Raw genomic sequence first — 12,812 nt, 5'->3', positions numbered from 1 at the left:
TCTCTTATTGGTCAACATGCCTCACTAGTAAGGCAAAACAGCTAACAGGATGCAGTGCACCTGCTCACTCTAGGTGCTTAATCGGCTGAAGTGAGGAAGTTGCCAAAAAGTCTGAAAATAATTTGATGAAATTCTTACGTGGTTTTTCTTTCTCATAGTTTCTTGAAATAAGGTATTTAAGCCATAGGAAACTATGTATTTTGTTAGAAATGCAGTGAGAAAGAAGAGAGTCTGTTTTAGGATTTTGTAATTGAATGGATTATGGTGTGAGGGGGGTAGGGGAAAGGAGCTTAATATTTGTTCTTTTTCATTGTATATGTGCCAGTGCTTTTGTTAGTAATCGAGTTCCTTTGGTTCCCATTACATAGTTACCCATGTGTGCCCACTATGGGGGGGGGGGATTGAGGAGAAAAACGCATTAATGAAATGGTCAACTTTAAATTCCTGGAATTCATTTCAAAGTCTTTAAAAAGAATATCAGGCTAACACTGTTTCTAATCTGTGAGCAAATTGCAATTTTAGAAGAAAAATATTATATAAATCATGTAAAGGACAGAAGGCAGCAAATCAGTCTAGAATTTGGACAACACTCAAATCCTGAATTTCTTGATGGCCTCTGTTCCCCTTTACACAGTTACCAGTGGGTCCTGCTTGGTTATACCTAGATTCTCTTTACTTTTGTGATCTTCTTTGTTTCATTAACTCTATCTAATAATTACTAGATACATAGTTCATATGCAAGGTGGTCTGTTATCAATTATTCTGGTGGGACAAGTCTCTGAAAGCAAACTTCTTTGCCTTACCTTCAAGCTTCCATCTCCAGCTTCCACTGCAGCTTACTGTCTTATGTGCAAATTTGCTTCCATTAATTTCAAAATATTATCATACATAGTTTATTATTTCAATGAAAATTATTTTTATAGCAGTATTTTTAGTAGAAAATAAATCAACTACTTCTCTTACTTTCAGATGGGCACCTTTAAGGCACATGATGGTGAATATTTTTTAGAACCTCTCATGAAAGCGGATGGAGGTGAACATGAAGATGAGCATAACAAACCACATCTTATATACAGGCATGAAGAACTTAAAAAAAAGTATCAGAAATCCCATAAACCTTGTGAAGTTTCAGGTATAGTCATACTTTAAGTTTCAATGTGGCTTTTTCAAATGTCAGATGTTGTTTTAAAAAAAAAAAGGGCAAGGTTTAATGTTCGTAAATAATATTTATCTCCAGATTGTTCCATTAGAACCTACACATTTCTTTCATGTAGGCTTGGCAGCCATTTCTTTTTTTTTTTTTGCCAGTGGCTAATTGAAATGTAGGACAAAATGTGCATGTAAAAAAAAAAAATTCATGACATTGCAAGAATGTCTCTGTGCATTTACTTTTTCACTGATGTTGTCCGATATGTAAACATCTAAAGAGTAGATCAACAGGAGTTGTTGTTTATGTTCACAAAAGAATGAACTTACTGCAAGTCTAACGGATAATACAGGACACCTGTCTTCCTTAATAATGGAAGTTTCTAATATTACCCATTAATGTAGATTTTTTTTTTTGTCCTTGTAAGTATTTTAATAATTGATTCATACTACTTATTCCTAAAATTTATTTTTATTTAAAAGAAGGGAACTGGAGTAATTTACAAGCATACTATTAGCATATGTGACAAGTGAATGGTTGTACTTCCATAGATTCACAGTATATAGGTTAATCATTAAGCAAAGTAACTTAAGAGCAAGCATGTATGCAGCGATAGTGACTATGAAGGACAAAAAAGCTTTATTAGTACCATGAAGAAGTGAGTAGAAAGCACTGTGCTGTAAACTAACGTGTTTTAGTGGGGCAGAAAACTTTCAGTAGTTTTTCATAGTTATGCATGTATCTTTGTAGTCAGAAAATAGTATAATGTGGGAAAGGCACCTGCAGCTATAATCAAAGTACAAAAACTAGACAAAAGAGCACGATTAGAAAGGATTTATTTGAAACTGTAGGTATCCATAGACTCATTCTAAACACTGAGATACCATCTGGTTTGGGATATAATGATGTAGAAGCCTTTGAAGATCCTGCCTGAGCAATGCGCTTCTTAACGTTTACTGTTATACTAGTGTCATTTTAAAAATATTTTTCATTGTGTTGGAAACTTTTTTTTTAAGCCTAGTAGCATAAATGCTTTCCTTTTGCTTTTGATAGAAGCATACGGGCTTCGTTTATTTGGCTTCAAAGAAAACACAAGTGGGTGGAGATTCACAATAGGAGAAAACAGCTTATATTTGGTTCAGCTTGCAATTTAGAAATATCCTGTCTAATTAAAATTCTATACCTTTCATGAGATTGAAATCTGCATTTATGCATTTTGAATGTACTTGCATTTCAGGAATAGTTGAGTGCATAAATATGACTATTTGAAGAAAGGGAAAATAATTAAACTTCAGCTTTATTTTCTTAAGGAATATCTGTCCAGATGTTTGAAAATATAAATTGCAAAAATAATGGTGTAGCTTGGGTGGCTAGTGTTTTTAATTTTGGAAAATTCTTAAAGCATAGTTTATATTCAGAAACAACATGTTGAGAATTCTGCTTTTCCATAGATACTAAGGCCAGAAAGCAACCATTATGATCATCTTGCCTTCAACAAATTCTAGTGAAAGGCATTTCTTTTCTTTAGCTCTGTTTTAGGAAGCTGATGCTCTCTATTCACTGATTGTTATTGCAGAAAAAGGAGTTAGTACTTTGTCTGAAAATCAAGCAAGTGTTGTTATTCCTGATTCTTTTTTTCTTAATGATGAATAATATGTACTGAACCAAAGTAGAGGTCTTTCAGTTTGTTATGTGGTTTGGTTTTTTTAATATGTTGCGTATGAGAAGTCTATTAATATAAGCAACCTAGTGTGAGGAAAAGGGCTCCAAGCATTAAGAATATGGTCATTTTTCCCCCTTTTCATATATTGGAGCAACTACAAAAGATTGTGAGCCAGGGATTACTGTCATTTTTGGGGGAGCAAAGTTGCAGAAATGTTCGTGGAGAAAAACCTTGTGTTGTTATATTTCTGTCCTTCTAAAGAAGAGATTTGTCTCCTTTAGGGCTAGTCCTGCCTGGTTATTCACATCTTCCAATCACAGAAGAACAGAGTATATCTAGCAATACTTGTGATCATGAGAGTTTCTCTAGTAAGTGAGCCTTGACAGAGGATATGGAGAGGCATAGTATTCAGTACCTTTTTTTAGTTTGAAATTGGACCACAGTAATTACTTCTAAAATTGTTTAACTAATCTTTTCCTCACTTTGTACTCATTTCTTCTAAACTAAATTAATTGGAAACCCAGGTACAAGCCTTACTCAAGTCAGGACAGGACATCTGCTGCATTTCCTTTATTCATAAATCCTGTTTCCTTATACAGGGCAGCTCATCTTGAGTTTGCCATAATATGTTTTTGATAAATGCGATAGCTATTATTCATCCACTTGTTGATTTCTGGTGTTTATAAACAAAACTAATTTGGTTTGTTCTGGTATTGAATTTGTCTTGGCTGGTCCATAAATTTAGGTTGTCTTTAAACTCCCACTTTAAATATAGACGCTGTTTCCCATTTTGCCAGTACTCTGAAATCTCAGACACCTTCTGTGACCTAGTAAAGATAATGTGCATATGAGATCACTCCAGCCGGTTCTCTTCAGTGCATCACACTCAGTCAGTCTGAATGCATCTAATACACGTAGGTACTCAGGAACAAGTTCCTCTTCAGAGCTGGTCCCCAGATTCTCCCCTTGTTATTGTTAGTGCTAATAGTTTTTGCAATTATTACAGCTATATTTTGTGACTGACTTTTAGACAATTGCTCAGCAAACTTTAAGGTGCTCGCTGTTGTCCCTCAACTGTTCTTTTCTGGCTGTATTGTACATCTGTATGTAAAGTACCCTAACTTTAAAGAGGACAGACAATTGACCTGTCAAAAGTAGCTTAAAGTTTACGCATGAGGGCTCTTCCCTTGAAATACGGAATGCATAGATTTAAAAATTCCCAAGTTGAGGGTGACAGAGTTGGGATCTCTGAATTCTTGAGCCAGTGTTGTAGTCACTAAGTCATTAGAATAAGAGGATTAGGAGACATATCCTTTGGCTGCTACTTTTTAAGAGGAAATCTAGCTTCCAGAAAGACAGTGGAGGTTTGTTCTGAGGGGTCTGAAGTGTCTAGTTAGGTGCTTATGTTCTGGAGAGTAGTGTGAATTCAGATATGCTTCTCAGTTAACTATTTTTACCTGGGCTATTGCTATGGTGACTTCCTGATCACTGCATGGATTTTGTGTTGGGCATCAGAAGCCTCTGGTGTCTGGACTATACAGTTTAATTGGAAGTATTACAGTACTCAGTTGGAGGTATCCGAGTAGGTTCTATATTTCCTTTAGACCTGATCCTACATAATGTGTATTAACAAAGCTGTCAAGGAAGTCACTGAAGGCTTTTGATATGTACTTGCTTATGAAGTAAACTCCATATTTATATACATTTAATGTTATGTAAATGAAAAAGTCAATAGGGACTTGAATTCAGGACTCAGGCCTAGTCTTTGTTATGGTTTGTTTTGGTTGATTCTGTTGGTGTCAAATGTTTGTGTGTAAAATATGTATTTGTTTAATTAACTTGCTTCCTTTGTTGCACTTTAAGCTATAATACTTATCTCCTTCTAGCCTGCCTGCTTGGATTATACTGCATTCTAGGAACCGTATAATACTCCTATCTCTTAACTAATTTTTAATAATGAATCCATATATGATAGAGCTATCTGACAATATACGAGATGTCTAATTTGATGTTCCTATTACAGCCTTCCATGTCTAATACATTTTTTTAATTCTTGCACTGGTTCTCTTGGAAATGAGATCATAAATATAAGTTTGCTTTGTCTATTTTGGGCAGCCTTTAGAAACTGCATTCAACAGTAAATCCTTGTTTACTTTATAGAAAAAGAGTTGAAGAAGAGCACTTTACTACATCCAACCTTCAGCAGTTTAAATGAAGAGAGCAATATTTTACAGAAGTCTCTCAGTTTAAAGTATACTTTAAAGAACTTATCCAAAGAGGATGGTAGCAATATGCATTCCAGGAAAAAACGTTTTCTTTCCTATCCAAGATACGTAGAAGTGATGGTTACAGCTGACACCAAAATGGTTCGTCACCATGGGCAGAATGTACAGCACTACATACTAACACTGATGTCAATAGTAAGTAAACTTAAGTTCATAAATATTAGCAATTTCAGTTATTTCTGTTCTGTTGTTTTCTGTTCTGCAACTTCCCTGTCTTCTGGTTTGACTGAATTCTGTATTAAATGAGATTCCATAAACATAAACAAAAAAAGCAGAGCCAAAACTTCAGATTATGTATCTTTTCAGTTTAATGCAGTAAGGTGTGTAGGTGAAATGTTGTGACCTCTTTCCTGATTTGCTGTTGCATTAGAAGAGTTCTTAAGCTTCAGTGAGTTAAACATATGGATGAATTACAGCAGACAGAGGTTAAAAGGCACTGTAAAAAAAAATGCTTGGTTATAGTAATCCTAGTTTTTCAAGTAATTTCAAATTAATATGGGTCAGACTTTGAGTTGGCATCATTTAGTTGAGCTCTTTCTGTGATGAATTTTTTTCTTGAACCAAAAGTCACTTCCTGTATTGATTCAGGATCTAGTACAATAAGCTCTGTAAAATCAAAAGGTTTGCCATGACATCTTGAACCCTTTTTTAGGAAAAGATGTGCTTAAAATATTCTGCTTAGTAATTATTTCTAGATTTCTGTCCTTCTATCTATTCAAGAAGCTTAATTTATATGAAACTGCATCTAACTTTGGGCTTGCAAATTAAGACACCTGCATATAGGTATCTATGGAGATATCTGTTTTAAATAATAGAGAACTATTCATTTGACCAGTTATAGACATCTGCTTTTGGATGAACAGAATAGCTCTCTAGTTTCCACTGGGATATATTAATTTGCTTCATAGAAGTGTCCAGTGCCATTTAAGATGCCATAGGACATCTGACTTGGCCTCAGCTGCTGCTTCACAAACATGTGCAAGTCCGCATGTACATCATGTGTCGTATCTACCAGTTCTGTATAGGTGTCTGATAACCTACAGCATCTGAAGTGACACTAGATAATGTGTAGTTGGGCAACTGAACGGAGTTCTGATCACTGTAATGTCTAGATCTCCAGCTGATGGCAGCAGAGGTGCTATCACCTCTTACACAGATGTAGGCACCTAAATTTAGAAGATGGAATTTTCTTTAACTGGTTTTTAAGTAAAATAATGAAATCTTAAGGAAGATTAATATACTTTAATTTGATAAAGCCTTCTGAATTTTTGTACTGGCAGTGGTGTGAAGGTCTGAAAGTTATGTCTTACAAAAAAAAATCAGTATTGAAAGGTGGATTTTTTTCTTATTGTACAGACTCAATTTGGAATTCTCTTAGAAACAACTGATCCCAAAGATGCCATTTATAAAGTTACTTTTTTTAATACAGAGCTGTACTAAGAACTAAAATGAAGTGGTCAAAACATTATTTTAAAATGGAAGCTGTTTTTTACAAAACTTTACAATAAGATCAAATGGAACACTTATTGTATAGTTTTCATGAGGCACTGTTGTGATTATAGCTGATGTAATTCCTGATGTTCTTGTTTAAGAGCAAACATTGTTCCTGCATCTGTAGATGTTGTGCATTCAACCACTGTTCCTTACAGTGCAATGTTTCTTGTGTCTTTTTACTTACATAATTGGACTTCTACTATGTGAATTGGATATGCATTGTATCATTGCTGCTAAAGAGAGTCTATATGAACTGTTTTTAAGATCTAGCATTTAACATATACATGTATGAATGAAAGAATACCAGTTCTTTGCTAAAAAGCTTGTGATTTCATTCTTGCGCTTACCTATCTGTACTGTAAAACTAGGGCTTAGGGCAGTTATTGCTGGCTTTGAGGTAATGGCATACAATAAAACACTACATCTTTAATGTGAATTTAATATCTTTGAATACCACAGTATATAGTAAGATGTATAGCTGGCATCTTCTGGCAGCTCTTATTCCGCATGCACATCTGCTACTTCTGAAGTTAATCTTGAAACAAAAGTTTAAGATGTTATTTCTAGAAATGTTTAGCTTTTATAAATGCAGACATTTTTTTTTAAAGTATAAAATTGGATCTTAATTCTGAAATATTTTCTTCACAGTCCAGTTAATTTTCTCCCCATCCCCACAAGAATACATTCCAGCTGATATCCCTTTTTCTTGAAGCATTTCAGCAATGTCATAGAATCACAGAATAATCGAAGTTGTAAGGGACCTTTGGAAGTCATCTGGTCCAATCTTCTACTCACACATTTGATTTGTTTGACAAAGCAATATATAATGCATATGAAGATACAGTCTTCGGTAGCTTCTTTTCATTCTCCTTCCCCATAATAGTTATTTTTCAGTAAGCTAGTAATAAATGTGAAGAATAGGAAAACAAATGACTACCACTCTTTGCTATGTAACCTGTATAAGAATGCATCAGTATGCAGGTGGGTCATTTCTTGACCCACAGCCTATTAGTGTTTGAAATAGAACCATTATTAGTCTTATTTCATTACCCATAAAGGGAAGAAATGAAACTATTAAATTTTATCCTTTCTGCCATTATGCAGATAGCTTTGATTATTAAATTTAACTGGTACTTGTGTCTGGTCAAGCAACTTCTCCTGTTACAGGAAATTGTCAGGTTGCTGGTATTTTAAATGAATCAAGCATTATATTCTACTCTTATAATAATTCTGAAACTTTTAAGGATATTCAGTTTTGGCTTGGATTTTAAAGAAACTTAAAAAGTTTCAGCATATAAATCCCATTAAATTTTAATGAAACTTAGACATCTAGCTCCCAGAAGAACCTTTGAAATCCTGGCCCATTTTTCTTTTCTTCCTTTTTTTTCTTTAGCATCAACAAAGCCCCCAAAGTAAACTTGCAGTTATAGGATACTGTTTTATGAGTGGAAAATAAAAACTGAAATATACTGCTAAATATTTTTAGGGTTTTAAGTGTCTTGTCACTCATCCAATTCAACCTGAAAAGGCTTAACTCTCAGCGTGCAAGTAATCCCGTTGAAATGGAACCGGAATGCATTTTCCCATTTCTTTAAAATCGCACAAATCTTGGCAAGATGAGTATTCACAGTATTTACACTATGTTTTGGGAATACTTACTAGTTCTGATTGAAATATGTATTTAAAAGTACAAGGAATACCTTTGCCATAGGACTTTAATGTATTTCAATACAAAAGTTTTGATAGAGTAGCATTATTTACTGTGACATGATAAATAAAATAATAAAGAAATCTGTGATTGCTTAACTTGCAATGCTCTTTCTTGTTCATCCAAGTGTTGCATCAGCAGAGCAGGCAGTAGGTGCTGCTTTAATAGATTTGGTAGCTGGAACACTCTATCTTAGGCATATTACGATGTGACAGTTCAAAGTCCCTAACATGAAGGCTTGATCTTGGCAACTGAATTAATTCATTAAAACACTGGAGTTTACTGTAAAAGCACTGAGAACTCATCAAATCTGGTTCCATGATCGATTTTGAGGTAGTGTCCTCCTTTTCTGAATCAGGTACCTGATTATTGACATCTTTTTTAAGAAATACACTGCTTATATAGTTAGTTTGGTAGTAAAAAACTTCTTGGTCTGTTCTTAGTCTGCTTGCAGCAAGAACTTTGTAATCTTGCCTTTCTGAAAAGAAAACTTGACATGTAAAACCACCTGTGGTAGGGCTGTGTTGGCCAGCTGAGATTGTGAACTTGGCTGACTGCCTCGTCATGTGAGTGCTAGAGTTGGAGCATGGGAGGGGGGCAGCCATGCATTCAAGGAGAGGATTGAGACAGCATCAATTTAGATCATTTAACTTGCAGTGAGACTGTGGAATCATAAAATGGCATTATATAATGCTATAATACCATTATAACATGGTATTAAAAGCTGATATTTTTAATTTTCATCCAGACAGGTTCCTAACTTGGACTGCGCATAAATGGCTTTACTCTCCATTGTTTTATTCTTTGTGTAGTCTTTCAGATCTGTGCAAACGAAGCTGCCATTGAAGTACCTTGAAATAGTTACAGTTGCTTTAGTAATGTTTTATGACTACCGTAATTTACTGAGATGTAAAATGTAAGGCAATGAGTAACAGGTCTTAACAGCAAGAAATTTTACTAGTTGTAGTCTTGTTTATACTTTTTTTTTTTGCCATTCTCACAGCTAATCATCAGCATTGATAGTGAAATATTTTTCTTTGCGGAAAGATTCCATGCACCAGTGTGCTGCCCTGTCATTAAAAAACAGCCAAATGATTTTGTCCTAATATATGGGATGAATTTAAAGAATGTTTTTATACTTTCTTTGCAGTTCATACCATACTACTGTTAACAATTCATCTTTCCATAACACTCTAGAAAAACATAGATGCATACTAGCATTTAAGAATATTTGACATTAGTGATTCTGCCATATAGTCATAATTTAAAAATAGGGAGTAGACTTGAATAATTTCTAGGTTAATCATTTCATTTGCATGAGTAGCATCTGGAAGGCAATAAATATTTTTAAATTCAAGATTTAGTGATGAGTATATTGTTCCTTGCATCTACTACTTAGACTACTAGGCTTGTATGTTACCCTGTTTTCACTCAGATCTGCCTATTACTGCTAATGCTGCAGGAATGATCAGTGGGTTTATCTCTCATTCAGTGAAATCTAGAAAGCCAGCACCAAGGTGTTTGTTTCTTGCTTAAGCTCTATACCTTATGTTTCTTCTTCTGTGTATATGTAAAACCACATGATCTTGTGCACTTTGACATGGTTAAAATGAAAATGGGTATTTGATTATACATGAATTAATATACGTAGTTGGAAACAATTACTTTTGAAGTATCATTCATACAAACTTCTGAGCTAGACTTGTTGCTTATCTTGACGTATGGCTACCTATATGGGTATGAAAAAACCCTACTATTTTTAAAATTGTGACTGGCTTTGTATTCCAGCGTGCCTGTATATTAAATATCAAAATGCCTCATACCTCACTACATCTTGAGGTCTGCCAGGTATTAGAGCCAGCAGTGTGCCCAGTGGCCAAGAAGGCCAACGGCATCCTGGCCTGTATCAGAAATAGTGTGGCCAGCAGGAGCAGGGAGGTGATCGTTCCCCTGTACTGGGCGCTGGTGAGGCTGCACCTCGAGTCCTGTGTTCAGTTTTGGGCCCCTCACTACAGGAAAGACATGGAGGTGCTGGAGCATGTCCAGAGAAGGGCAACCAAGCTGGTGAGGGGCCTGGAGCACAAGTCTGATGAGGAGCGGCTGAGGGAACTGGGGTTGTTTAGTCTGGAGAAAAGGAGGCTGAGGGGAGACCTTATCGCTCTCTACAACTGCCTGAAAGGGGGTTGTAGTGAGGTGGGTGCTGGTCTCTTCTGTCAGATGGCTGGAGATAGGACGAGAGGAAATTGGCAGGGGAGGTTTAGGTTGGATATGAGGAAAAATGTCTTTACCGAGAGGGTTGTCAGGCATTGGAACAGGCTGTTCCCTGAATTTCAGAACTTTCTGTTCCAAAGCAAGACATTAACGAGATGTAGATCTACAAGTTAATCAAAAGATATTTCTGACCAATCTAGTGGCCTGCTATGATGGAGTGACTCCATCAGTGGAGAAGAGAAGAGCTACAGATGTTATCTACCTGGACTTCTGTAAGGCCTTTGATACAGTCCCCCACAACATTCTGGCCACTAAATTGGAGAGATAGGGGTTTGATGGGTAAACTGTTAGGTGGATAAGGAATTGGCTGGGTGGCCATGTCCAAAGAGTCAGTGGCTCAATGTCCAAGTGGAAACCAGTAATGAGTGGTGTCCCTCAAGGGTCTGTATTGGGGCCAATACTATTTAATATCTTCATCAATGACAGTGGGATCGAGTGCACCCTCAGCAAGTTTGCAGATGACACCAAGCTGAGTGGTGCAGTGGATTCACTTGAGGGAAGGGATGCCACCCAGGGCAACCTTGAGAGTCTTGAGGAGTGGGCCCATGTGAACATCACAAAGATCAACAGGGCCAAGTGCAAGGCCTTGCAGCTGGGTCGGGGCGATCCCCAATATGAATACAGACTAGGAGATGAATGGATTGAGAGCAGCCCTGTGGAAAAGGACTTGGGGGTACCGGTGGATGAAAAACTGGACATGAGCTGGCAATAATGTGCAGTTGGAGCAGGACCAGAGGAGGGCCACAAAAATGATCAGAGGGCTGGAATACCTCTCCTATGAGGAAAGGCTGAGAGAGTTGGGGTTGTTCCGCCTGGAGAAGAGAAGGCTCCAGGGAGATCTTATTGCAGGACTCATAAGATTGAGAGAGACTTTTTACTAAGGCCTGTAGTTGATCAGAAAAGGGGTAACAGTTTTAAACTGGAAGAGGTAGGTTTGGATTGGATACAAGGCAGAAATTTTTTATGATGAGCGTGGGTGATACACTGGAACAGGTTGCGCAGAGAAGTTGAGGATGTGCCCTATCCTTGGAAATGTTGAAGTTCAGGTTGGATGGGGCTTTGAGCAACCTGATCTAGTGAAAGATGTCCCTGCCTATGGCAGGGGGGTTGGAACTAGATGATCTTTAAGGGTCCCTTCCAGCCCAAATCATTCTAGGATTCTGTTTACTGTATTTCTATAGCAGTGCCTGTTTCAACATTATAATCTAGACATGAAACAGTCTGGCTTTATTACCTGTTCCATAAAAGATCTTTCTGTTAATGCTGTATGCATGTAATCTTCTTGTATAGGTTTATGCTGTAACAAATTCCCTGTTGTAAGTGGCTCTTCTATCAGCTTAAGTAGTAGGAGAGTCAGTCCTTGGGGCAAGCATCTTCAAATTATAAGCCAAAGAGCCTTGCAGATCTCATTTCAGATTCCTCTCTGACATGATTTTGGAATGCCATATGAACCCATCTTCTGTTTCCTCTGTGCTAAAGAGAAATAAAACTTGAAATAGTTGGGCTGGAATTAATCTCCCCTAGAGTCATACATCTAAAAATTAGATATTTCATCCCCCTCCATAGTAAAGGGATGAAGAAATGAAATATCTTATCTTACTGTCTTGTATGAAAGTACATATATCTAAATATTTACCTCCAGATAGGCATGTCTACACAACAGTTCATCCTTTGTCCTTCTCCACTGACTGTTGAAGGAATTTGGACAGCTTGCTTACTGTTAATTACATGAGCTGATATGAATGAGATAATTGTTTTATATTATTCTGAGATGATGTTTCATTAAGGTACATACCTTTACTGTTTGTGATATTTCATGGCGAGGATAAATACCTAGAAATATTCTTTCTAGGTTCTCAAACTATAAGAACACATTGTGAGCTTTATAGTTTGTGGTAGTTTAAAAGTAATTTTGATAGTAGCAAAGTGGTAGTTTGTTCCATTCAAATCCACATAACCCCTTCCGCCTAAATAGTACTTGAGCCTTTACAGGCACTTTTTCTTTGATAAAGGTGTTCTGAGTTTGTCTATGCCTAACTGAACTCTTCAGTGAGTGCTTGAGAGATGCTCCTTATTCCCACCTCAGAATAATTGGACACTTGCTGGTCAGCAACCAAGAATGAAGTCTATATGGAAAGAAGCAGACAATAGCTGTGCTGGTCTGAAATGTGTTCTCCACATGGATTCCAAAACTCAGCCTCCTTCCCTGCCCTTATCAAATCCTCTTATGTCCCGCTTGTGTAT

The 12,812-nt window shown here is 36.6% G+C and overlaps 1 protein-coding gene across 4 annotated transcripts in view; it reads left to right on the top strand.

Annotated features, from left to right (window-relative positions):
- The window catches only part of ADAMTS20 (ADAM metallopeptidase with thrombospondin type 1 motif 20), a 99,052-nt gene that overhangs the window by 12,659 nt on the left and 73,581 nt on the right, over positions 1-12,812 (top strand). For all 4 annotated transcript variants that reach the window (XR_011327811.1, XM_069802213.1, XM_069802212.1 and 1 more), the window contains 2 exons: positions 970-1,132; positions 4,971-5,230. Coding sequence is in view for 3 of the 4 variants with exons in the window: in XM_069802213.1 (XP_069658314.1) it covers positions 970-1,132; positions 4,971-5,230 (423 nt within the window). In the remaining variant the exon portion in view is untranslated. The remainder of the gene's footprint in view (positions 1-969; positions 1,133-4,970; positions 5,231-12,812) is intronic.

This window comes from Haliaeetus albicilla, chromosome 14, assembly GCF_947461875.1.
Source record: "Haliaeetus albicilla chromosome 14, bHalAlb1.1, whole genome shotgun sequence".
Classification (NCBI taxonomy): Eukaryota; Metazoa; Chordata; class Aves; order Accipitriformes; family Accipitridae; genus Haliaeetus; species Haliaeetus albicilla.
This window is presented reverse-complemented; position numbering and strand designations above follow the sequence as displayed.